Source organism: Dryas octopetala, chromosome 4 (assembly GCF_963921425.1).
Source record: "Dryas octopetala chromosome 4, drDryOcto1.1, whole genome shotgun sequence".
Lineage (NCBI taxonomy): Eukaryota > Viridiplantae > Streptophyta > Magnoliopsida > Rosales > Rosaceae > Dryas > Dryas octopetala.
The window spans coordinates 17,208,263-17,235,221 of NC_141369.1; the positions used below are offsets into that span (position 1 = coordinate 17,208,263).

General features: G+C 35.2%; 2 protein-coding genes and 1 long non-coding RNA gene across 3 annotated transcripts; 1 reads left to right on the plus strand and 2 right to left on the minus strand.

Moving 5' to 3' along the window:
- Positions 1-1,251: 1,251 nt before the first annotated feature.
- CID4 (CTC-interacting domain 4) lies at positions 1,252-9,355 on the minus strand. The gene is made up of 15 exons (XM_086241425.1): positions 9,004-9,355; positions 7,748-7,906; positions 7,525-7,674; positions 6,957-7,093; positions 6,488-6,678; positions 5,155-5,332; positions 4,848-5,051; positions 3,991-4,109; positions 3,816-3,864; positions 3,676-3,703; positions 3,067-3,389; positions 2,730-2,876; positions 2,145-2,240; positions 1,965-2,030; positions 1,252-1,672 (listed from the first exon to the last, which is right to left on the minus strand). The coding sequence occupies exons 2-15, from the start codon at positions 7,884-7,886 to the stop codon at positions 1,643-1,645; spliced, it is 1,857 nt and encodes a 618-aa protein (XP_086097551.1). The 5' UTR covers positions 7,887-7,906; positions 9,004-9,355; the 3' UTR covers positions 1,252-1,642.
- A 2,987-nt stretch (positions 9,356-12,342) lies between these two features.
- LOC147287475 (uncharacterized) lies at positions 12,343-14,296 on the minus strand. Its single transcript, XR_015122013.1, has 3 exons — positions 13,935-14,296; positions 13,753-13,806; positions 12,343-12,644 (listed from the first exon to the last, which is right to left on the minus strand). It is a non-coding gene; the product is annotated as an uncharacterized LOC147287475 (long non-coding RNA).
- An 8,082-nt stretch (positions 14,297-22,378) lies between these two features.
- On the plus strand, positions 22,379-26,620 carry LOC147287476 (protein Brevis radix-like 2). The gene is made up of 5 exons (XM_086239914.1): positions 22,379-22,874; positions 23,268-23,644; positions 25,140-25,275; positions 25,601-25,989; positions 26,369-26,620. Exons 1-5 carry the CDS (start codon positions 22,743-22,745, stop codon positions 26,445-26,447), a joined length of 1,113 nt encoding a protein of 370 aa, XP_086096040.1. The 5' UTR covers positions 22,379-22,742; the 3' UTR covers positions 26,448-26,620.
- The last annotated feature ends 339 nt before the right edge of the window (positions 26,621-26,959 follow it).

Below are 26,959 nucleotides of genomic sequence, written 5' to 3' on the forward strand. Positions count from 1 at the left end.
TTCTTCCTATGAATTTAGTATTAATCAATTATCTGAGCATTTGATGAAAACTCAGACTTAAAACAAAAAAAAATTTGGAATATTGTTGTTGTTGTTATGACTTCGCTAAGGGAAAACCTCGTATAGGTACGAATGTACGATGATATCAAGACCTCAATATTAGTCAAGAGACTCAAGACGGTATCATGAATACAACAAATGTAAGATAGAAATTCCAAAATGACAAAAATCATTAGATATGGGCCGGAAAGAGAAATAATTTGTAAATCTAGCTAAAAAAATTATTACACTAAATGCTGGTTTTTAGAGCCCCATTGGTAAAGTTTTCTGTTTTTTGTGATAATTAAATTTTTTGAGACAAATTATATCTTCATCCCATTGTGAATGTGTTATAATAGTGTCTTAACTATCTATGAGACTACAACTATTATCACTATATTTTAAGTGAAAGTAACAAGAATTGAGAACCTGGTCATGGCTTTAGGAATAGGGCTCAAGGGACTTGACAAAATCATGCATAATATATAAAAAATTTCATTTATCATTGTTAGATTTTAAGTAGACAACATTGTTTAGATTTGAGACATGGGACAAAAGGCTTCCTTGGAAGTAGCCAAGTAGGTAGATTCACCACCAGAGAAAAGTTCATTGTATGAATCGGAGTTCCCATAACCTAGGAGACTAGGCCAACTAACTGGTCCGTATGAATTAAAAAACAGTGGTTGCCCTATAGTAAGAATTCTTATGTGATAAAGAACATATCCATTTTACTCTAATGCTATGGCTTCATTCATTACTTACGCAAATGAGCGAAACAACCACATGAATAAAAAAGGAAAAAAAACCATGGAGTACGAAGAATCGGAGTGTTCCAAAGATGAAGACGGAGTCTAAAAAGTAGGAGTTGGGAGATTCACAAATGTAAACCCTATCGTTAAAAAGTGAATCGACTTTGATTCATTCAACCGATCTGAATGAGCTTGAGTTATCAGATCCGCTGCTTCTCAGGGGACTGAAACTCCCAACAACGTAGCAGTGTACTACTAAATGTCAACTCAATTACTAAGAGTTGAAAAAGTACTGGTATGACATATTCCAATTTATACTACAAAATTTTCCTAGAGAGCAAAATAACATACTTGAAATTCATCACGTACGAAACAGTTGTACACGAGAATGCGCCCAAGGCAGTTATTCCCAATTTTATGTACATTAATAATTAAATGCATTAAATTGTGGATCAACCAAAAATAACTAACTCAACTCCAACATATCCATATGGCACGCACTAGTCCGACAAATTGTGTGCAATGTGAATTAAGCAGAATACATTAACCCAAAGGAACAAACTCCATAAAATATAAATGTATTGCATAAATTAAAAAATAAGAGACAATAGGGGATGTACTATATGAAATTCAGAAAATCCAGAGTCAGTGAGTACGGGGTTAAAGCAAAGGTCACGAAGGCATATCCAGGAAGGGGTAAACTTCCCCTGGCGCACAAGGTTCGAGAACAATATAGGATGATCTCTTTGGACTGGAGGTCTCTGTTCTTTGAAAAATCATCCCAAGAAGTCTCCAAGGAATTATTCTTTGGGTGCAAACCAGAACAACCAGAATGTGTTCGTCCGACTAAATGATTAATAATCTCGTCCTTTGTATTGCATTTCCTGTAAAGACACATCCAAAATAAAAATTCATGAGTCTGCACCGAGGTTTGGGGGTTTATTGAATGGAAGAGGGCTACCTCAATGGACCACAAAAACAATAAATTATAATTTAATAGGCGATTGTCCCTCCAATGGACCCAAAAAACAAAGTTATAGGAATAGCTTTCAAGTGTTTAACTAAAATTATATTTTTTTTACCAGGAGTAACCAAAATTATAATTCTTAGACAAGAAAATAGAAGTTTGAGATCAATCAAGCTACAATATACCAGAACATCAAGAGAATTGCTTACAGGTTGGTAGCTTGGCATGTATACAACTTGTTGCCTAGGGTGGCCAAGAAGCATCTGTTGCCCATACTGCAATTAAATGAAAAAATGTAATTACTGTCAGGAATTTGCATTTTGTTATTAACATGCCATACTAGAAATTTCCACATGAACTGCAAAGCTAAGTTCAAGAAAGAATCACACCTGAGGCCCATTTGGATGAAAATATCCTTGGGGTGTTTGCATTGGTCCTACCTGTGGACTAAACATAACAGGCTGGTGTGCAAAAGAGGGTCCAACCTACAAATTTATAAATTTAGTATTATATTTTAAAACTTAATTAATAGCCACAAATAATTGAATGGCTAAAGCTACTCATTCTGTTATTTTATAATTAATTAATTTATTTCTATTTTTTAATAAAATTAGTATGCCTAATTTAATATTTTCGATGATGTTAGTAGATGGTATTCAAACTGTTCTTTTCTTATTCATGTCAACATTTAGTATAAAGGTTATGTCATTAGTAGCGTCTACTTGTGATAAAGTAAGATTTCAGTCTGCAGCATCATAATATCAGATTAGAAGAGAAGATTACAAGAAAAAAAATTTCTTTCTGGAAACATAACAAGTAAACAGTTCAATTGATAGTGACCTGGAAGTGATTATGAACAATTAAAGATTGTTTAGCAGACATAAAAATCCATATAGAACCGCATCCCAACTAAAGTACGTACAAAGTAACAAACAAACAGAGGGGGGAAGACAGGAATATGTTTAAGTACTTACTCCAATGCCAACATGCATGCCTGGCATATGTGGTACAGTAGGCACATTAGATGGATAATAGAAGGAACCATCAGACACTGGGGATAGAGGCCTAACAGGTGATTGAGTTGGAACAAAACTCTTTGCATTCGGATTGAGTCTAAATTCCTGATGATACAGTTAGATGTGTCAGCTATACACATTAGACAAAAGCGCCTAAGTTATCAAGAAAGCATTTTAAGAATGATGATGATGATATCTGTGTGCACTTCAGACATATGATTCATAGAAGAGTGTGTGTATGTTGAGTGTGTGCTAAATTCATGATCAAGAAATACATGGGGATTCAATCACAAACCTTAGCATGGGGATTCAAAGTTGATTTTTCAGAGGACAACGAATCCACTGATGAGCTTGATGATAAACCGGGGGCACAAGGAGCAGAGGCAGCACCTGCACATTCAGAATTGGAAGACGCAGAACTACCAGGTCGTCCATGAGAATTTACTGTGTGGGTTTGTCCATGTGCTTTGCCAGTCACTGGACCCTCCAACAATTCGCTAGAACTCGACTTCTCATGATCTTTTGATGAAGCATTAGCTGGAGCATAAGAGGTGGCATTTGGGGATAATACCCCTTTATCAAAGCCATCTTTCTTACCATTCAGTGATGGCTGTGAATCTACATTCCATAATCAACAAAACACGTTCACAACTAGAGTAATGATAAACTACTGAAAGATAAAGCTAAAATTGCATTGAAGCAAGCTTCTCATTTGCTGTGTGAAGAGGGGAAAAAGGCACAAGATAGAACAAGGTCAAGCTTCACCATGAATATTTAAACGGATTTATTCATGGCTGGTATAACTTTAGATAACTGCACCTAAAATTAACCACCCTCTAGGTATCGGAGGAAAAATTCATACTCAGGAGAAAAAGAGCATCAAGAAACAAGAAATGGAACTCACCATCAGACTTTTGAATGTCCTCAGCTAGCTGTATTGACAATAACATAAGACAGAAGCAATGATTTTAGAGGCCAACCACAACTAACCACACAAGGCCCTTCAAAGAATTTACACATAATAAATATGTTACTATCACTCACCATCTGCTTTTGTACAGATTCGGTAGCATTCTCTAGCTCTCCATGTCCACTGAAAAATATCACAATTTTTTTATGAGCAAAGAAAACGTTTTTGTGTAATCACATTAAAACTTATCGTACCTGCAAGGAAACAATAAATTATTCACAGTTGGAAAAGAAAATAAAAATCAGAAACCTGCTTTCTCCAGCTGTACTGGGGAAACTTTTAGAAGCTGAATCTGATGCCAGCTGTCTAGCAAGGTCATAAGATCCAGAGCGATATAAATCTGGGGCAAAATTTGCTTCAGTGTAATCCTGCAAAGAGGGAAAGGATGAGCAGATTCCCTGCATCTCTTAGTAATTGTAAGTAATGACCTACCTAATAAAACACAGAATGATGCAGGAGCATCTGCTGGGGTTTCCAAGATTTAGTATTTTTTCTAGTAACATTCTTAGTTGGATTTAGAGCTTACTTTACTGATTTCATTAGGTCTTTAAGGTAATGTTACCTAGTGTTTTCCTAGCTAAGGTTTATTGTTTTCCTAGTCAATTGAGGAATATGTTTTCCTATATAAGTTTAAGCTTTAAGTTGTAATGGACAGTTTTCGATGCGTTATATTTTTCTGAGAATTCAGATTCTAGAGTCTCTTGGGTTCCTAAACCCTAGAACTCATCTATCTACGTTCCAACTTTGATTCTATAGCTTTATCCTCTCTCTTTTCTACTGTTTGTTGCTGGAAGTTCTCTCTACTATAAATTTTTGCCCTATTACTGTAGCAAGACAGCAGCCTCTGCTTCTGTCCTGCATCACAGAATGAGGGAAAGGACAAGTAGATCCCCTACTTCAGTAATGACCCGTCCCATAAAATACATGCACAGAAGATATTCAAAAATACTTTATGTATAGCATATAAATAATATTCATACTCAATAACATCCCCAGCTAAGCAAAATAATCACTAAATAGGTTAGAAATTAATCCCACCATACTGAGCTAGCTATAAGCCTATGATGACTAAATTCTACATAATGAGATGAGAGTGAAGGAACTACCACAGATGAAGAGCTTGAAGGCACTTGAGCTCCATTGTTGCTTTTTCCAGAAGAATCTCCGAAGGTTTCAGTATTACGAGAATCCAACAAAATATCTTCATCATCTGCATAACCGCTATCATCAACTGCCTCACCCCGATAAACAGAGGAGTATCTGGTCTCCTCATCAATATCAAAATTTTCTTGAAGGTGAATGCCTCTTTCCTGTAACAACAGATCAAGAAACAAAATATAAGGGGCAAGGACAAGCATGATGAAAACATATAAAAAACAAAACAAAAATAAAACTACATCACCAAAGCCTCACCTCTGCCGAATGCAGATCATGGGTCTCCTCACCCTCAATTTCTCTTGCTATTCTTGTAGCTTCCCTTTCCAACTCTCTTGTCTGAGGACCTTTCTCGAGTTTAGTAGTATAAAGTTCCTCATCAAATGTGCTTTTTACCCCAAACAATGTTGCATTCGTTTCAAATTGATCCCAGTTCCTAAAGGGATAAGAATGCGGAAAATATTGAGCACTCACAATTGTTCTTTTTCAAAAAATACAGAAATCTGTGTTTTTCTTTTTGTGACAATAAAAAATATGCTTCGAGAATTACACATGGGTCAATTAAATTCAAGATATACAACTTCAATATGCCTTAATACAACCATTTTCAGTGGCTCAAAAAATCTTCTTCTACCATTTTCTATGGTCATTATATTTCCAAAATCCATGTTTAAAATAGAATCTTCTTAAGAAATATTTCAATACCTTTAATGTAACCTCCCTACTTTAAACCATATCACTCACTCTAACTAGGGAACTGATTGGTCAATCTACTTTGTTCACTTCTCTCCATCTACATCATCCACTTTTCCAGGAAACTAAATCATCAATGAATTTTGGCAACATATGTAAACCAGGGATGAATCAAAAATCCTCTTCTACCAATACTAAGGCCATTATATTTCCTAAATCCATGTTCAAAATAGAATCGTCTTCAGCAATATTTCAACACCTTTATCGCAGCCTCTCTCCTTAAACCATATCACTCACTCTAACTAGTGAATTGATTGGTCTATCTACTTTGTTCACTTCTCACCTTCTACATCATCCACTTTTTTCAGGAAACTAAATCATCAATGAATTTTGGCAACATACATAAACCATAGATACATCCCCGCTTAAGGACCCCACCCTACCAAGAAATTCCAGCACCATGCGGGTAGAGAAAAGTGAGCATCTATTCAGAAAATGTATAATGAAATGCCTAGACTTCACATAATTACTCTGGATTCCACCACAATACTTTAAATCACTCAACTATTGCCCACGCCTATACATTCAATTAAAATGGATATTCATCAATAATAACTCCAAAGAAATCAACTCAAAAGATCTCTCCGTGGCTCAAATTTCCTTTATAACATAACTAAACAAGAATAACCGGATAGGATTCTGGCATGATCTTGTCTTAGATAGTTAAAAACGAATAGATAAACTTAATGTAAATTATTAAATATTATGTATTAAAAAAATAAAATTCAGGTCACCAACAGAAAAAATAGCGTCCAAACTGCACCCTATTCAAGTAGAGGCTATTTGAACAGTAGAACAATTACCAAGAGATTTGGGTTAAGAAATTTACTATAACAACCTATTCCAAGGTCCATCAAATATATTCTCCAATTCAGGACATTGTGGATCATCTTCATCAGGGACCCACGGTTCCAGTTCTCTCTCCATCTCAGCACGACGGGATTGTGATATGAAGGAATCTAGCATAAGTTCCTGATGTTTTTCATGCTGGACCTCATTTAACAATTCATCCCTAGTTATTGAGACGTCCTGTCACCATTCATTTAAAAATACAATTAGATCACGAGTGGTCAGAGAGACAAAATATAAAATTAGCTGCTTAATCTACCACAACATCTAATTCTTCATAACCAGATCATCCATGTCAGTCTACTAGCTAACACTTATAATAGACTACTTATCAGAGGGAGGGAACCAATCGCTTGCCATTAATTTTCACTCAGCACAGCACAATGATAGAAATATCAATAGTAAAAATAATAGTTTTACTTGGGTCAGACAATAGCATTGCATAGGAAATGCAGAACCTTTGCTATAACTTGCACAAGTTCTTTGGCAGGTATAATAAGTGTCTTTGAAGGAGCCTTGCTAACTGACTCTGCCATAGACTTCTGCCCTCGTGCAGAACCATCCTTTGTCATGCGAGCCATTTTCAAGATGATTCCTGAAAGTGATAAGCAAGTGAATATGATAAATGCAATTAACCAAATAAAGAATTGCATGGAGCAAGAATGTCAGAAACAAATAGCAATTAAAAACAATAGTGACAAAACCATGATCTCTCAACAAATCAACATATGCTAGTGTAGACGGCATAGTCTCTTTAAGAAACAGAAAAAACAAAACAAAAAATCCATTATCAAGACGATTCCTGAAAGTGGCAACAATTGAATGTTGATGAATGCAATTAACTGCATATAAAATTGCATGGGGCAAAAATGTGAGAAACAAATAGCAATTTACAACACAGTGACCCATGCATGATCTCTCACCAAACCAAACCAAAACATATGCTAGTGTAAAAATCATACTCTTTAAGAAAACCAAAATCAATACAAACAAGGAAAAAGAAAAAACTTAACACCAAGTACATACCAAAATCTTTTTCAGCGTTTGTTGCATGAAATATTCCAGAGTACGTGGATCCATTTTTCACCTGGACTTCCACTTGATGCCCAATAAGACATGTGGTTAAATATACTAATCGATCACGTGAAGGACTCTCATTGTTACCGGCTTTGCTTCCTGTTTGAGCATGTATACAGTTAGAAAAGGCAAGAATGCAATATCAAGAACTAATTATATCCAAGAGTTTCACCAGTATTTGTTAATCTGCTGTGGTTTGCTTTTCCAGCCTGTGACTTATTCTCCACCCTAGCACCCCCTTCTCTTTCCCCTCTTCGACGGCCAAAACCATTAGCAGAAGACTTATTATGGGCAGCTGGTTGCATATTCATCCTCAGTAGCAACCTCTAACCTATGAAAAAGAACTTGGGGTCATATTAAGTCATACTACTACAATTAACAAATCAGATGAGTGATATATCTACCAAAAAGTAAATACTGAAGAACAGGAGGGAGGAAGCATGTGGCAGAGTTGATAAAATATAATCAAAATCTAGAAAAGCATGATCTCCAAGGCTCTATTATTATTATTAATATTTTGAAAAGAAGATCTCCATGGCTCTAAATTGTAAATAGTCTGAACTGATAAAACAACACGAATTTTCAAGCAAATTTTATCAAAGTACAGCAATAAAATGCTAAAATGTGAGCAATTGATTGTCCTGCCAAAAAATTCCATGTAATTACTCAAATTCAGACAAAGACAAACAGATGACATGTACACACACAAAATTGCAGGCAAGTAAGTTTAATATAGAAAATCAACGCACAAATTTCAGAATCTTTCTTTAAACTGATGCAAACCGAGGGTGCAGTATTTAATTAAGCAAAGTAATATTAACGATTTAAGTCAGACCATTATCAACTTAAGCATGCTTCTTTTAGAAAAATCTCTAATCCTATTAAACAGAAAAGGCAAAAAGAATTAAAATAAATGTTATTAAATTGTGTACAAAACCAAATATATTAATACTTGAATTTCCATGAAGGTGGGGAAGTGTAAAAGAGAGGCAAATTGGGTTCAGGAAGTAAGCTTTGAAGAGGGTAATTGGAGAAAAGGGGGCACTGAGGAAACAAGTGATTACTTATTGAGCCGAAACTAATGAGACTGGGAAAGATAGGCTATGGTAAATAGAGAAAAACGTTGATTTTGACACCCCATGTCAACAATTTGATTCGTTAGCTTCTATATGTTTAAGTATGGAAGCAGAAAGAATATGACTGGCAATATAACATGCTCCAATCTTAGATTTTTCATTCAGAAAAAACCCCACTATTTGCTTTAACTAAACATAATAATAATTCTGCCAAAATGCATGAAATTTTTTTCTCCTTTTTTTTATATTCCTCCATTTTCTCAACAACCAAAAACAGTATAAAATGCAACAATAACGCAAACCAATACAAAATTAAGTGTTACAGATGTGAAATTAAAAATATGATCCTGACCTTAATAAGCTTAATCAAGCCTATAATTTACTCTGAGGCTGCTTCCGAGTTGGAGGAGAAGCTATGGGCTTGAACTCAGTGTGTTGTTAGGGTTTGATTTGGGTTAGGGTTTGGTTTGGGGTTGCGCGAACGAGCAAAGCTGAATATCAGAGCGCGAATCACGAGGCTAACGAGAGACAGAGGGGAGGGAGAGGGAACAGGGAAGAGAGAGAGAGGGTGGGATCGAATGCGAGCAAAAGCGAGAGGAAAGAGAGAGTTTGAGATTTTGAAGAAGAGGGTTTTTTTTTTGGGCAAAGATTTTGAAGAAGAGGGTATGAAATAGAAACGAACGAGACCTCTGTAAAATGCGCGTAGGTGTGAGAGTGTTCCCCTCTGATCGCGTCTATGATAAAAAAATAGACATCAATATTAGGGCTGTAAATCGGCTGCTCGAGTATGTATCGAATTGGGTTCGAGCTTGGTCCATTTAAGATTGGTTTGGAAAAAAAACAAATGAAAGCCGAGGTTTGCTTGTTTAATAAACAAATTAAGCTTGAGTTTTTGTACGTTTGGTTTGGAAAACTCGTGAGTAGTTTGTATTTTCTTTGTAAATGTTATAAATTATTAATGTTTAGATGAAATTATTTGATATAGTTATATTTTAAAAAAATTATATTTATTTATATGGCATTTTAAAGAAGTATTTGGTGCCTATCTAATTTATTTAAAAACGTATATTAACTTTAAGTTGAATTAACATATTATAATATTTTTAAGAAGAAAATGTTCGGTATAAATTACTATTTCTTTAAAATAGTAACTAATAAAATACTTTAGATAAAATTATGTAAATAAGCTTAATACAGCTCAAGTTTGTATCATTATCACCCTAGTAGTCTTACCTTTCTGAAAGTTGCGGCATTGATCAATTACTTTCTCATTCCTTAAAATTCTTAAAATTTGTAATAAATTACTCATAAATTCAATTTTTGAAAGATTTTTAAGTTGAAACACAGCTAAATAAAAAATTAAATTAAAGCCCAATATATTTCGCATGCGCAGGCTTAGACGTCGAAAACAAGTTACCGAGCGCTCGATAACTTACTGAAAGCTCGGCAAATGCAGATGCACTATGCATATGCATACTTTAAGATTGCATATGCATCTTTTTAGATTGCAAATACTTGTTTTAGGTTACAGATGCATCTTTTTAAGTTGCAAATGACATGTTTTAGGTTGTAGAAATAGTGTTTAGGTTGTATATGCAATTTGCTTTCATATGCAGTTAGGTTGTAGATGCGGATTGCATTTGCAAACGCCGAACGCTTGGTAGACAGTTTGAGTTTTTACTTAATTTTTTGCCCCCCTAGGGTTTGGGTTAAATTTCTTTCTAATTTTAAGTTTCTAATTAAAACACCCTAAAATTTGACACATTGAAAAAATATATATATATACATATTTGTGTTTGTTTGAATCACTAATATGTCGAATATGCCAACATGTTGTTACAAATCTACTTAAACTAATGATAATTTGCATGAATTCATAATGTCATATCAACATAGCACGTGGTGTTAAAAGGGTGGCTTTGAAAATAGGCGAATGAGGTAATCGACTCGGGCCTGAAATGTATAAGGCTTAAAATTTGATAGATATTTCATATACTTATAGACTATATTAGGCCTAAGTATGCACGAAAAGTCGAGGGGCCCATTTTTATAATTCGGCTTAGACCTTTAGAATCTCAAAGTCAGTCTTGTATTACTATTACATAAATAAAGTAAAATGTAATGAATCATGCATGCCATATGCATGTAAATATGTAATGTATAGTAATTACGGATGAAAGTTAAGTAGGTTTAAATTATGAAATATGTAATTACTATAACAACCTTGGCTATGAAGATGTGACATAACAACACTTTAGGTGTGCAACTTGGGTTGGACTAACCCTTACGAGGTTGAGCACAACCTAGTTAATTTTGGCAACTTGAGATCCCGAACCCAACCTTATATTTTATGGGTTAGGGCGGGGTTCAATAATTCTCAAACCTTAAAAAATTCGAATCCAAGCCCAAATTGTCAAAGTGTAGATTCAGAGTTTGTTTGCCTTCGAAACCACTCAAGTTACACTCTTACACCACGTGATATGCCAGCGTGGTATTATCGTCTTTTTTTTTTTTTTTTTTCAAATGGTATTACCACCATTAAATAGTTTTAGTAATTGCATATTTCATACTTTAAATCTACTCATTTTTTTCTCTACAACGGTTGACGCATTACACGCGTATGGCATGCATGATCAATCTAGTTCAATTTATTAAATTATATTTTATTTTCCCGTCATTTTAAATGACTAATCAGAAAATGCTAAGTTTGAATAATCTCTACTCCCAAATTATTGTCAGCCATTTGTTTGTCTTTTGTAGAATTTGCACTCCTTGTATTCTGTTTTAGTTCTCCTAGTTCTAATTCTCAAATCATTTTATTCGAATTGTTTGTACAGTTTTTAGCAAATAACTTTTTCTTTTGAGTGTAAATTTTATTATCAACTTTTAATTTGAGTTTCCAATTTCATAAATTATTATTAAATCATCCTTCACAAAGAGAATTTCATGCCACAGAATATTAACAAAATATATTAAAAATAAAAATCGAGCACATGGGAAGATAAACTGATCAGATCATACTTCACAATTCAAATGAGACATCATGCAAAGGAATGATAAGAGAATTGACCACATCAACACTCTCTCAATCTGCAAATTGTGAACTATACTGCCTGTGAGCTCCATTTGATTTCTATTGAAACACTACCCACATTTTACAATAAACAAACCCTTTTTACAGATCAGAGATCTATATGGATGCTTTGAAAACTAGGAACCCAAAAACAAGAACAACAAAATGATGACAAAGCCAGGTATCCACTATCCAACAACGACTTCCACAGCCTCTCACCAAGTGAGTTAGGGACCCTGCAGGGGACAAGAAAAGCAAGAAAGACTGTTAGGGCCCGTTTGGATTGGGGATTTGAATTTGAATTTGAATTTCAAATTCATGTATTTTAAATTCATGTATTTCAAATGCATGTATTTCAAATTCTATTGTTTGGATAAAAAAATGAAATATGAGAATTTCAATAAGGATTTCAATTGAAAAATTTAAATTTAAATATATTATTATAGTAACATATGATAGGCATGCAAAGATAGCCTATAAATGAGGCCCATGACCTATAAATTTAAAACTAACTCATTTTAAATTGTACTTTATATTAGAAATCACTACATATTGTTAAAAAAAGAATAAAAAATCGTTCAAATCACATATTGGCTTACTACTTTATATTAGAAAAATTACTACTGTTGGGAAATGTAAATTAATGTTCAAGATCACTATAAATTAAAAAACTACTGAAATTCATATTCATAAAAATATAATTTCAAACAACATAAGCTGCTCTAGCTTGATACTCTTCAAACATACTTTCTCTTCCGCCTTTGAGCACCAATAGCTAACATCAAAAAACTAATAACTAAAACAACAACTTGCATTACTTTTTTCTTACGTAATTTCTTTATCATCCTTTCATTTCTGCTTTGAATTAACAAACCTCTCTCACCATTATCCATGAGGGCTACAAAGTGAACCAATATGCCCTAACAAATGAACAATAAAAATTTTGTAATTATGGATGCTAAAGCAATTTTTTATTAAGCAATCAACAAGTAACATGCACCACATATCACAACAATCAACAAGTAACATAAATCAACCAGAATCAGCCAAAGCACCTAACTTTCAACAAATACAATTGCATAATACACAAATTTCTTATGTTTGTTTGTTTACAATATATGGGGGTTTTTTTTTTTTTTTTGAGAGAGAATAATAATATGTGGGTTTAGATGGGTGGGTGAGTGGTGCAGATGTAAGCTCCAAAAGGAGAGTGCATGGTAAGTGAAGATGGTAAGCATGATTAATGTAGGTTCATTATATAGTTATGCTATGTTTTTTACTTGGTTGTTCAACTGAAAACACATAACATACAAGCTCTTTTTTTGGCCTATACATTACATACAAGCTTAACCATTAAAATAAACTAATTTGATTAACTAATAAATAGCTACAGAAAGAAGTAAATTTAATACTGTTAAATGAAACAAAGAAAGAGAAAGAGAACAAAGCAAATTAATAAGAAAAAAAAAAGGTGAAGATCCATCCAGCACATGTTACCTTACTAACCAGAAAGAAAAAGCTTCAACGATTTCAAAGAAAGACACTTGGGGAGCTCAAATTACAGACTATAGCTGCTACTGTCAATTGAAGCACTGCTTAAGGTGAAAAGAAATAGTTATGGATGTCCTAAAATGATATTTACAGCAAAGACAGAGGAGGAAGAAGGCGTTGAAAGGTTGCTATGACATTATTGGAAGCAGAGAAGTGAAGGCTAGAGATAGAGAGAAAAAGAGTAGCTCATCTAAAGTTATACAACTCTAGAATACTTCACAGTAGCTCATCTAAAGTTATACAACTCTAGAATAGTCAATTGATGTATCTAGAAACAAAAGAGTCTAATAGCAGCTCCTAGAGTATATACAACTACAAATTGGAAGTTGAAGCCATTAATGAAAACTAAATTTAACTTCCCTCCGTCAATACCCAGTTTCAATTTAACTTCTGAATATATAACCAAGAAGACACAGTCTTTCTGAAGAGGATGGGCAAATGAAACATGCAAATGGAAAGCAGATCGAAGATTCGTACCCATATATTATAAGGCATTCTGATTCATTGAAGCTCCAAATTGACGATGTTTTCCTGTCGAAGCATGATGAGAGTGAGACCTAATTGTTTGGGTCTCCTAAAATGGAGTTCGTGTTCAAACATTTGGAATTTATGTTACAGAATGCGATGACAAAGAAGCAGATCGAGTTTGTAGAAAATACCTGTTGAGAGGGAATTGTATAATTACAATTCACACAAATTTTTGGCCGGAGAAGTCGAACCCGACAGAGGTGGCCGACGCCAGAAGGAGCTCGTCGACGTTGGCATGAGCAAATCGAAGCTTGGAGGTGGTGGCGAGGTTGGGTTTGTGTAGAGGCCAGATCGGTTAGATTTTCTATTGGACTGAGTATTTCAAATACCTACACTGGGAAGTGATTTTAAATACACGGTTTTTGGCCTTTCAAATCTACCCTGGATTTGGGCCAAATCCAAATCCTTACTTAAAAAAAGCCCAAACAGGTGGATTTGGATTTAGAAAGCCCAAATCCAAATCCATCTCTTGAAATACAAGTTCCCAAACGGACCCTTAATGTCTTTTTCTTTTGGTTCTACTTATTCACCAGATTGTTCATAGCCTACCCAAAATGTCTGATATCTTGCATAGACAATGTGTGGCCTGGTTGTAGAAAATTGCTCTGAAAATAAAAATGCCAAGGAAGATAAGATCATGATATCAACCAACAACAGTTTTAAATCTTGATCTCTTCTTACAGGTAGGGAAGGAGCTGACCAATTTGGCAAAGTACATAACACCACCATCATATTAGTATTATGATAGTTAGGTAATGGACAAAGGAAATGTATCAATGGCAATTATGGCATAAGAAGTAGTTTGATGGGTAAAGAGAATGTGTCAGCTAGTGCATTTTCTTGGACAATTGGGAGAAGAAAAAAAAGAAGAGCGCATACCACTAGAAATTATAGAGGTAGGTTGATCTTCTCAAACCATTTCTCATTTGATAATGTCAAAGTAAGTAATTCTGGAGGACATAACTTGTAGATATAAGCTCTTTCAGCTGGTATGCCAACACCATACAGAGAAAATATTTCCATATCAAGGGCATTTGGTAATCTGCAAAACCAGACTACTAGAGTGAAAGATGATGAGCAGTTTATTGTTCAAGTCGCTGAGCAACAAAAAAGAATTAACCAGCTAAGGAGCTTGAACTACAGCAAACGAATTTAAAATAAAAGGGATTGCATTTTATGATCACCAGTAAAAGCAGACTGCAGAAATCTTTGGTTCACATATAATGCATGCCACAGATAGAAACCTCACTTCATCTCTAAAGGGTTTGACCAAAACATTGAGGCATTCAGTAATCTTTACTTTCAAGAGAATGAGCTAATAAGAATTTCATAACTATACACATGTATATTTCTGAACTAGGCATCTTACAAAGTTACAAGACTAAATCTGAATTACACACTCATATGAATACATGTCAATACATCTTACCTGAAAGTCAATTCTTTCAAACTCAGATGAATGTGCCTCTGCTACATCTTTCCCAAATGATATAATTCTTCCATAATTAGCACATTTGAATTGAGAAACTGGACTTCCTGCCCCATTACTGGCCACTTGCAAAATGGGAATCATGGGTTTTGTTCTTTTTCTTCCTAGGAACATAGCCTTCCTCAGGAGACCAATCAAGACCAACCCATATGGTGTCCCCAGCTTTTGGTATCATTATTTTTAGGCTTAGACATTTTGACTTGAACTTAATCATGCTACTTCCTCCTTTACTTCATATTCAGACACACAATCAATGGCAACCAAAAATTTTAGTTTCTCACTTCACATGGGCTGTTCACATGAATCTTAATTTTTATCTGCGAACCAGAAGATGCTTCCATGTCACAAAACCTAATGCAATCTTGAAGGTACATAAGGCACTTCACGAAGTTGGTGTGCCTTTATATGCTTACAACACCAATCTGATCCTCTCCCACCACCCATTGGGTTGGTGCCTCAACCCACTTCATGAAGTGCAGCAGCCAACAAGTATAAGGCACCCATTGAATGTGGAATTGCTACTTCCCCCACCCACCATTAGTAGCAACCAACTTAGTGTTTGGTCTCGTACCTGTTTAATGAGTTTCAAATACCATGTCGAAGGCAACTAATTCATAACATACTGAATTTAAGAAAATGTATATGCATTAAAGCATAGTAAGTGAGAATCCACAGATTTGATACAATGCCAAGCAAGAAGATCCAGTTAATAAGATTCTCCAATCATATGCAGCCATATACATGTTTGGTTTTTTTCCATTTTTGGCAGCTCAATTTAGTACCCAAACTATATAGCATGTCCGCGAATGACATTGGTTTAGTGGCACCCAATCTTCCTTTGTGAGAGGAGGTCTTAAGTTCAAATCTCATGAAGTATCTAACTATGTATTCCTATCTAATAAGGTACTAAATCATAATTTCTGTCAGCCAAATTAGAGTTTTTGTACCAAATTGAAACACATGTCAGAATGCAGGTACTACATGTTTGTTTCCTCATAAGTTCATAACCAATGTGGGTCATATGTGAGCACTAGACTGAGCTTTCTTTTGGGCTGTTTAATCAATAGATTGGCCCTAATCATCCATTTACAGAAGACACGTACTGGATCTAATCAACTTTAATAGTTTGGGCTGTTAAAACTTGGTGAAGCTTGTGGGCCTGTTGACTGTGGCAGTGATACTTCATGCATATAGCTTAACAGGTCTGCTTATTGGCCCAAATCCAAATTTATATTGAAAAGACAATTATACAAAAACCTAAAACGATTGACATAATGTTATACGTACATAAATACGAAAAAATTTGGGTGACATCGTAATATCACGTGACATGTTAAAATAATGTTACTAGTATTTTAGTACTCAAATTATAATAAGTGTATAATTTTTAAAAGTATTATTAAAGATTTAGGATGTTCGATATTAATAATTGTACATGTGTTATAATTTGATTGAATTTATGACACCACATTAACATGCCACGTAATTTTATAATCAAATCAAACAATTTCTTCGTAAACACGTAATGGATGAATAAAGTATGTAATCCCAAAATGTTACCCACAAAGTAGAAACCACAAAGCACGTAAAGTTGATTTAAGGCTGCATAATATCTTAATATATCTCCCGGCCACAACAAAAAATCCCATACTTGGTTTGCAAGGAGACAGAAAGGTGCACCACAATAGGCTTAGTTGGAAAACGACCTTTACCACTATATATCTATATATTATACTCTCATAGACTCCATCTAATCCATATTATGAAGGAACAATGTGGAGCTTTATCTGCACTTCCATAGAAGCACAGTTGGTTGTTGTCACCTTACAGAAAAGCATATATTACACAATAATGGAGCTTTATCTGCCCTCAATGCCGTAGACCCCATAGCGTTCTACACTTCCACTACTCCACAGATGTTGCCTGCTTTACATATATGTATATAATTTGTATGTAAAGCTATATGTGATTAGGTCACCATATTCTAAATTAACAAAACTAAAGTAATTATAATAAAATAAAATAAAATAAAAGATTCAAGCTTATTGGCTGCTCAAGCTGGGAAACAATAAAGAAATTAAATTTCAACTTAGTGGTGTAACATGGACGGCTTTAATTCGAACCAACTCGAATTTAACTCTAAATTTAATTAAGTTCCAATGAGTGGGTTAGAAAGGGTACAACTGTACACGTAGAGAATGAGTTGAAAAGGTTACCAACATGATCGAATTCGGGTTGAGCTCAATTTATGACTTAATTTTTTTTTTTTTAAATAATTCTTGAATGAAGACCTAAAACTTAAATAATGCTGATCATAAAACCACATGGGACGAGTTCAAAAACTGGTTTTACCCATTTTACTATTAAAATTTTATATGAAAATGTTAGTCTATATTATTTGAACTCACGCCCTTCGGGTTGAGTTTGTAGGTGTTTTCATTTGTCAAGTCTAAATATTAAATGCATGAATTGAGTTTATGCTCGTGTCAAGAGACTAGTCTATCTAATTGAAATACGCATATTAAATTTACAATAGTCTTTATTCGTCAAATGTAGATGTTAAACGTGTGGGTTAAGTGAATCCAATGCCCTAGTTTCAACTTTCAACTTTCAACTTTCAAAAACAACTTATAATCACCGGCTAATAATCCAATACAATGTGGGCCATATTTACAAGTTACAAGAACAACTTTATTTTGACAAACACTGGAAATGCAAAGGACGAAATGGGCATGGTTGTGTGAATATTCATTGGGTAATTTAATTCAATAAACTTTTTTAATATGCAATAAGCCTTTTTTGAGTCTTCCTTCTCAAAACTTACTTTTCTAACCCTTTTACTTATGAAATGTCGAATTTACCCTCGCAATAAAAAGCATAACCTTTTTTGAGTCTTCCTTCTCAAAACTTATTTTTTTAACCCTTTTATTTATGAAATGTCGAATTTCCCCTCGCAATAAAAAGCATAACCTTATGCATTCGACAACGTACTAGACTAGAAATTCGACCATCTTCTTCTCCTCTTCCGGCGACCGTGTATTCCACAACTGGACCAGGAAATTAACCAATTGCTTTTCCTATTTCGGCGACGATCATACAGTAATGACGGCTGCAGATGATCAGAAAATGAAGAATAAGATAAAGGTTGAAAAAGACGAGGAAGAAAAAGAAGAAGTTATTCAAGTTCAAGGGGGTTCTGGGTTTTCGAATCTAGACGACAATCTTTTTTCATGGTAAAACAACCCACCACCACCATCCCAGCAAATTCAACCCACGACCATATATCCTCCACCGACCTCTCATCTTTGTCTTTCTTTCTCTCTTTCTCTCCCCTTCCCTCCCAACTCACTTAGAGAAAACACCCATATATGGATAAAAAAAAGTTGCTTTTTTTTTCCTGATTTGGGTGAGGAGAGAATGGGAGAAAGATAGAGAAATGAGATGATGGATCACTGGCCGGTGAAGGAGGTGGGGCCGACAAGTGGGGCGGGGAAGGTTTTAGTCGTCGCTCTTGGCAACTTTTGTCTTCTCTATGGCTGATGTAGGAAGAAGCTAGGTGGAGAAAAATCAACCAGTGGATTTTTTTGTCGAATATGTGGTCTACATATGATATATGTATAGGAGGTATTTTGGACTGAGAAAATATAAAAGGGTTAAAAATGTAAGTTTTTGAGGTGGAGGGTCAAAAAAACTTATTGCATAATAAAAGGGATCATTGAATTAAATTATCCATATTCGTATATGTACATGGGGATGGAGTGGCGACGAGGAGTTCTTTTTTCGGAAAATTGCCTTGGAAGATGGGCTAAACCAGTGGGGCCCACTACTTAGATCCACATAATCTCTCTCCCTATCTATCATTTTTTGTTAGTGCGATAAAAATTTGTGTGATACTGTTTCTGTCACATGTATGTTAAATGAATAAACAATTCTTTTAAAATTTGAAATGTCCAAAACAAAAAATTATAATCAAATTTAGATTCATCCCACCTTTCAATTGGACTGTTTTGTCGCTTAACATTATTGGTAACAAGAACAACATGGCACAAGTTTTTTTCTTATCCATCAAGAGACCTAGCTATGAACATGTTTGGCTAATTCTGTGTGGTGCATGATGTAAATTGGCCAGTTGGCCTGGATTCAAATCATTTAATGTTATAACAGGAACTAAAGTATGGTCTCATACTTTTATAGTATAGGGGGGAAAATCATAATTAGGGTGCAAGGAACATATATGCATGTGGTTGTGGGGGCTCCTACATTGTCATCATAACTTTCCAGCATGCATATGCTATTTTGCTTCACCCTACATGTGGCCAAGGTTTCTGCTTACGTGGAAATAGTGAATGCATTAATTCCATCTATAAATGATAAATCATCCTATGTCCGTGGATGACATTATGCCTTTCCTCAGGTATGTTTGCAATTGTTTTTGCATGAAATGCTTTTATCTAATCACGAATTTATTAAAATACATGTAAGAGTTTAAGAATATGAATATTTAGTTTGAAACGCTAGCTGCTTCTTTGTATATATATTTTTTTAAGAAGTATTACAAATGCTTTTATAACCCTAAAAATATATACTTGACTTGCTCACACTATTGTTCGAGATATTTAGTTTGTACTTGGAATTTTTTTTTTTTTTTCAGTCGATCTATATAATTTTATAATTTCATTGTATTTATTGGAAAACCAATTATTAATTTTTGCCGATGTTATTGTTAATATGGATTTGGGGCAGGGTTACGTGTCAGTGTGGTTTCATTCCTTAGATTATGTCTTTTTGTTTGTTAGTCTTTTCCTAGAAAAACGAAATCCAAAAATATTTGTCTCAATTTCTGCCAATGTTATATAAATAATTTATTGTTATTTGAAAGTGCTTATGGAAGTGCCATAAACATTATTAGCGCTTTTGCTTGCTATTTGAAAGTGCTTACACTTTCAAACATACCCTTCATTTATTTTTTAATTTAAGCGATTTCAAAATGAAAAATAGTTTAAATTAAGTTCAGCTATTTTCGATTTTTTTTACAACTCTCTTATTGTGCAAGCCATATGTTGGAACTTGTGTAAGAAAATTGGAAAACTATTTGAGGAAAAAAAAAGTTGAATTCTATAACATTTTCTTTTTATGAACTGCAAGTCATTGACTTGTAAAGTTGTAAATTTGTAATAGAGAAGAAGCTATTTGAATTTTGAAGGAAGAATTTTAAATTCGGATAAGGCAGGCAGGGTGTATATTCTTAATTAAGAAAGTGTTAGCTCACGTGACACTCTATGAATCTTCCTAAATTATTGCATGGATTCCCCATGCTTTTCTATAAACGTGCTGAATATTTATTGACCATCACATATTCAAATTTCTTGTGTAGCTCCCCCTTTTTATATGCTCCTTTTATCTTGCAAAAAATAAATAAAATTTATAGTAGGTAAAAATTGAGATTAATGAAAAATTGACACTTCATTTGGAGAAAAACGGTGAAACAAATTTAATGAGAATATCAATAATTACGTCAAAGTCAAAAAATTATTATATATAATCGTATATGACACATTTCTTTCAAAATATTTATATAATTTCTGTTTTTATATGCATATTGAGAGAGATAGGTAATGTGTAGTATTGTACTGATTACCTACAAAAACTGGTTAGTATGTAGTAAACGTACATAGAAAAAGTAAAACTTGTGGTCACCTCGAGGCCTTTTTGGTTTGTAAAATATAGGTTTTGGAAAATAGTAGTGTTACATATATTACATTTTTATACCATAATTTCATACCACCTTATGTGGCAACGTACTTACATGGCATTTATACATTGGATACTAAAAAATAAAAATAAAAACCCAAAAAAGAAAAGAAAAACTTTGTCCAATAAAGTAATGACACGTCAGATGGTATAAAAATATGGTATACGAATGTGGTAAGTATAGCATTATTCTTTGGAAAATCAAATCCTATACATTTTTCTGAAAAATGAAATTTAAGATTCTTAACTTTATGTTTGGTAATGTTGGGAAAATAACTATGATGGAAAAGTAATTAAGAATTAATTTTTTGTCGGTTTTTATTGTTCTTTACATTTTAATGTATGGTTTGTGCATAAATAGAAAACAAAAATTGTATAGTTTTCCAATTATACCCTTATTTGCTATATATAATACATACAGGTATGTACCATAATTGGTATTTTTAATAGGGATAATTTGATTTTGAAAAATTGTCATTAATGATTTCACATGGTAAAGAAGAAATCCAAGTTGGCTAGAGGATTTCATTTTCTCTTTTGGGGGCATGACTTTCTCATGAAGTATGAATTATTTTGTGGAAAGTACTTATGAAACATAAGAATAAAATTGTTTTCTCATTTCTAAATTCTAACCCACCAATCCGCGAGCCAAACAGTAGTTGAAGACTTGAAGGTAGGTAGATAAGGCAAATCTCTCGAGGCTTAAAATGCTGAAGATTTCTAAATTTTTTTGCACCCTTTATATACTATACACCCTAAACAATAATTGACCTAGGAACCCCATAATCTTAGGGCAAACAAGCAAGGAAGCCTAATGGGAAGGTGGTTTAAAGTTTAAACAAGGAGCATGTACAAAACAGAGGAAAGAGAGTAAGTAAGTAATAAGCACTAGCGGCTGGTTTGTACCTTTTTCCCTTCTACTTACTACATACAAAATTACAAATGTTTAAAAGCGGAAGAAGAGGCAGAGGTATAGGGTGGCGCCGCCTGGGGCCTCCTGAGGCCGCACGCATGAGTCATCACTCGTCATGACGCAGACTCCGCACCCAAAAAGGACACCCCTCGCGCACACACCGCCCACACCCTAATCCCCTATGGCCCACACCCCAACACCCACAGGCCCCATTAAATAAATATTTATTTATTACCAAGTCCCCACCCCGGATTGCAATTTGCAATTCCTGCCCAAATCTCAATGTCACATATTGTCACCCCCACCCTCAGCTCAAGCAACAACACTACAACAGAAAGAGAATGAGGGTGACAGAGTCGTTTCTTTTCTCTTTCTTTCTTTTTGTTTCTTAGGAAAATAAAACCGAGGATTAAAATGTGGGGTTTTGACAGTTTTGTTGGTATAACAGGTCATTTGGATCCCTCACTCACAAGTCACAAATCGCCACAACAACCCTTGGCGTCTTTCATTCATTAACATTTAACGGTCACCTGAACCCCTCTCTCTCTGTCACTCTCTGTGTGTGAGAGTGTGACTCTGAGTTCACGCACCCGAGCCCATAAGCTATTATTACTGTTTTCCATGTTGGGTTTTTCTCAGAGTATATATTCACCAAGAACGAGATCTTCTTCTTCAGCTTATTAAGCTTTTGGCTGTGACTCTGATTGTGATTTGTGCGGGACAAGGCAAAGCAAAACACCATCTGATCCAAAAAATTTGTGTGCAATTTTCGATAGGGAATCGGAGATGCTGACGTGTATTCCCTGCTCCAAGCAGCTCAGCAACAATGGATCTCTGCACCACCCGGAAGAAGTCGACGACGACGCGGTGGTCGGGACTCCCAGGACCAAGCAAGCCATCAAGGCTCTCACTGCTCAGGTAAAATGATAAGTGATAAGTCTGCTTGATGAGTTAAGCTTCTGTTTGCTTTCGTAGAAAATGGGGAGAAAAAAAGGAATTCAATGTTGCTCTGTTGAGCCTAATTTGACATTTGGTTTAGAAATATGAAAGACCCAGAACCTGTTTCCTCTATTGCTCCCTTCATTTTCTCAGGAACCAAACAGAGAGTAAGCTTTCCTTCTCTGTTATCAATATTCTTAAATAAAACAGTGGAAATGTAAAGGTTTAATTCAGCTGAAACTTCATACTTTTGGGAACTAAGCAATGGAAAACAGAAGACCCAGGATTTTTTTTTTCTTTGTTTTATTTTCCTGCATTTTTATTGGAAACAGAGAAGGGTTCGGTGAAAAAGGACTGGTTCTGTTTTTTCAGATCAAGGATATGGCATTGAAGGCCTCAGGAGCCTACAAGAATTGCAAGCCATGTTCACGGTCATGCAATGACCACCGGAACCGAAACTATGCTGAATCTGATACCGCCTCGGAGTCTGCGAGGTTCCATTGCTCGTACCGCAGAACCGCGAGCTCAAATTCGACCCCAAGGCTGTGGGGGAAGGAGATGGACAGTAGACTCAAAGCCCTTTCAAGTGGGGAAGGGACGCCGGCGTCGGTGAGTGGGAGGACTGAGTCAGTTGTGTTAATGGAGGAAGATGAGCCTAAAGAATGGGTGGCACAAGTGGAGCCTGGTGTGCTCATCACTTTTGTTTCTTTGCCCCAAGGAGGAAATGATCTCAAGCGTATTCGATTCAGGTACTTTCTCTTGTTTGGAGTTGATATGATAGTGAAGATTCTGATTTGGTTGAGCGTGGATGTGTGTGATCACATGAACCACTGTATCTTTTGTCCTTTGTGTATTGAATTTTTTCTCTTGTTCTTGATCTGGGAAGTATAGCTTCTGATTCTTTTGAGCGTGGTTACTTGTTTTTAGTGTGTGGGGTTGGTGATTGGGGTAGAACTTATTGTGACCTTGTCCTTTGTAGTTGGACTTAACAATATAGTGAAAGGGTGAGAGACTGTGGAAGTCAAATTGCGTGTGAATTGTTATTTCTCACAGTCATTTGTGTGGTAGGTGGCCCTGTGTTAAGAACCATCCATTACCCTTCAAATATTTGAGCTGTCAAAGAGTGAAAGATTTGATTACTTAATTTTTAGGATTGAAACATTCAACCATATTTCTAAAACCAGACGTCCTTGTCAGCTCATCCTAACAACACTGACGTAGTGATAGCCATCTCCTCTTTTGGGTAGCTTCACTCATCTACCAGTATTCAATGACAACCCTACCCCCCATACATAATACAATACCAAGGTATTTTAATCCATTTTCTAATTTGTACCTTGCTAACTTGAGTCATGGATGCGATGCAGTGTGAAGGAGAGAAAGACTTAACTGTTTAGCCTTTAAAACTGTAGCACCTCTATATGGGTGTTAAATATGGGCGAGGCCTAACTTTGTTTCATTTCCAATAAATCATGCTGGGTCATTGAGAAGGAATTAAAAGCATCTCATATCTCACCTTTATGTAGAACTGAAAAATAATTTAGAAGAAAACAGGAATCTCCCTTCTCCAGAAATTTGATTGGAATTTATAATTGTAACCATCAAGTTGGGATATTTTTTTTGTAGCATTGTATAGGAAATGGTATATTTATTATTAGATTGAATGCTGTTTGGTGCTTTGATTTTATGGAATCCTTCTGAAAGTAGTATAACGTCGGAGTCTGATCAGAGTTTAAGCACAGATCAAAGAATCTAGATGTCTTTGCATATTTGGGCACAGTATCTACCTCTTCGTTATGTCCTGTGCAGAATCTACAGTTAGAACTTTACATTTTGGTACTATTTAACTGATTGTTAGGTCAAATAAGAGTTCTGAGTCAGTAAAGAATAGCCCCAGTTTTTAGTTGTAATGTCATCTAATTTGCTGTTGCAAGTATTAGCAGTCTTGTTCCACAGTCATAATCAGCAGGACTTGGTGCATACTTCCTCAAGGAATGGAAAAAGTTCTGTTTTCTTGATGAATTGTTATTCATCTTGTGATCTCTGCACTAAAGCCTAACCAACTAATTGGTGTGCTCAGCACTACTTTTATTGAAGATGTCGATCATGTTTACAATGATAAATCCTTTTAATATGGGGCAAAGAATACTTTACAATATGCCCGAATTATGCTGACTTGTTTATCTTGTTGTGATAGTTTCATGTCGATGACTCTGCTAATCATTGTTTTGTAAATTTGATCAGCCGTGAAATGTTTGACAAATGGCAAGCTCAAAGGTGGTGGGCAGAGAATTATGACAAGGTCATGGAATTATACAATGTCCAAAGGTTCAATCACCAAGCAGTCCCATTTCCAACCCCACCTAGATCTGAAGATGAGGTGAGCTCACTCCCAATGTATTATGCAAATATTTTCTTGTTGGCAGCCTAAGGTAAGTAGGTCAAATAAATTTTCTTTGACAAGTATTCATTTTCGTTTCTAGAACGATCAACCAGAGAACTTCTGTCATTTTGTTCTCTGTTACTTGTACCTTTATTCATGAATTATTTTGCATTTCCCAACACCATCAACTTAAGTGATCGATCGTATGATTGGATGGATTGGTTCCCACCAATTCTATAAAGGGCTTAGCTGGATATTTTCTAGTGTCGGTGATATGTTTTTTCTAGTGTTGTAAGTATTCTTTTTCTCTCCTCTCTTCCAGAGCTCAAAGGTTGAATCTGCTAGGGACAGTCCTGTGACTCCCCCACTGAGCAAAGAACGCCTGCCCCGCAACTTCCACCGGCCAATGGGCATGGGGTACTCCTCATCAGATTCACTTGACCACCATCCGATGCAATCCCGTCATTACTGTGACACCAGTGGTCTAGCTTCAACGCCTAAACTTTCCAGCATCAGTGGTGTGAAGACTGAGTCGTCATCGGTAGATGGTTCTATAAGGACTAGTTCAGAGGCAGATCGCTCAGGGGAGCTTTCAATTAGCAACGCTAGTGATATGGAGACTGAATGGGTTGAACAGGATGAACCGGGAGTGTACATCACCATCAGAGCATTGCCAGGTGGCGCTCGGGAGCTTAGACGTGTCCGGTTCAGGTAAGCAGGTTTCTATATTGTGGATGGTAAAGTAATTTTAATCGATTACTGCCTGGCATATGCCTTTAGTGGTTGTTTTGTTCTTATCTTTTCTCTGAAATAGTGGGAACTGAAACCATGCTAGTACCCTTAGTAGTTTTATTTCCTCCCTTCTGGTGAAGTGATCGAACTGTAGCACCATTCCCATTTAGATGATGTCACATGGAAACCAAAGCCTTCCTGGTTTTTTGTTTGACTTGTGAAGTTGGTCAAAATAAAAAAAAGAAAAGAAAATGAAAAGAAAGTGCAGTGCTTCATTATTCATTTTAGTTATCAAACAATAACAGATATGATCAAATTGGGTTGAATATTATTTTATTTTCTGTATTCTTTTATGCAGCCGAGAAAAGTTTGGCGAAATGCATGCGAGATTGTGGTGGGAAGAGAATAGGGCCAGGATTCAAGAGCAGTACTTATGACTTGGAAGCTAGCACATCTTTGAGATGGTGGCGCATGGATTTTACATTTCCTCTTGAAAATGATATTTAAACAGCTGTATGTTCTTAGGCTCAAACTCATCAACAAAGCTTTCATGTATCTACTGTGCCCCAGTTACTTATTTTGGTAAAATATATCTTTGTGAATTGTGGAATTTCCTTTTTTGTTGGATAATGTTGTTGGTTTCTTGGGATTTTGGTAAATGGGTGAGGAAAATGTGGATGATCGGAAATGGTAGATTGCAAGAATGAAATTTGATTTATATGACACATACTTTTCATCTTACTCATAATGTAAACTGATCTCAGTTTCTTCATCTGAAATGCAATATGATCCTTGTTGGTAAAAAGTTCCATGATTTGTGTTCCCATCAAGATGAAAACTGCTCGATTCTTTTGTTGTTTGGTCGGATGAAAACTGCTACATCCCATCCATTTCTCTTTGGTACAAAAGGTTTGAATATTGACATTGGGTAGGAGGATAAATGTTCTTT

Excerpts from the sequence above, each read along its gene's own strand:
- CID4 (XM_086241425.1), bottom strand. The coding sequence starts at position 7,886 with ATGAATATGCAACCAGCTGCCCATAATAAGTCTTCTGCTAATGGTTTT. Across the intron at positions 4,110-4,847 it reads CTTCAAGCTCTTCATCTGTG|GATTACACTGAAGCAAATTT; the intron begins GTAGTTCCTTCA and ends CCCTCTTTGCAG. Across the intron at positions 2,241-2,729 it reads GCATGCATGTTGGCATTGGA|GTTGGACCCTCTTTTGCACA; the intron begins GTAAGTACTTAA and ends ATAAATTTGTAG.
- LOC147287476 (XM_086239914.1), top strand. The coding sequence starts at position 22,743 with ATGCTGACGTGTATTCCCTGCTCCAAGCAGCTCAGCAACAATGGATCT. Across the intron at positions 22,875-23,267 it reads TCAAGGCTCTCACTGCTCAG|ATCAAGGATATGGCATTGAA; the intron begins GTAAAATGATAA and ends CTGTTTTTTCAG. Across the intron at positions 25,276-25,600 it reads CACCTAGATCTGAAGATGAG|AGCTCAAAGGTTGAATCTGC; the intron begins GTGAGCTCACTC and ends CCTCTCTTCCAG.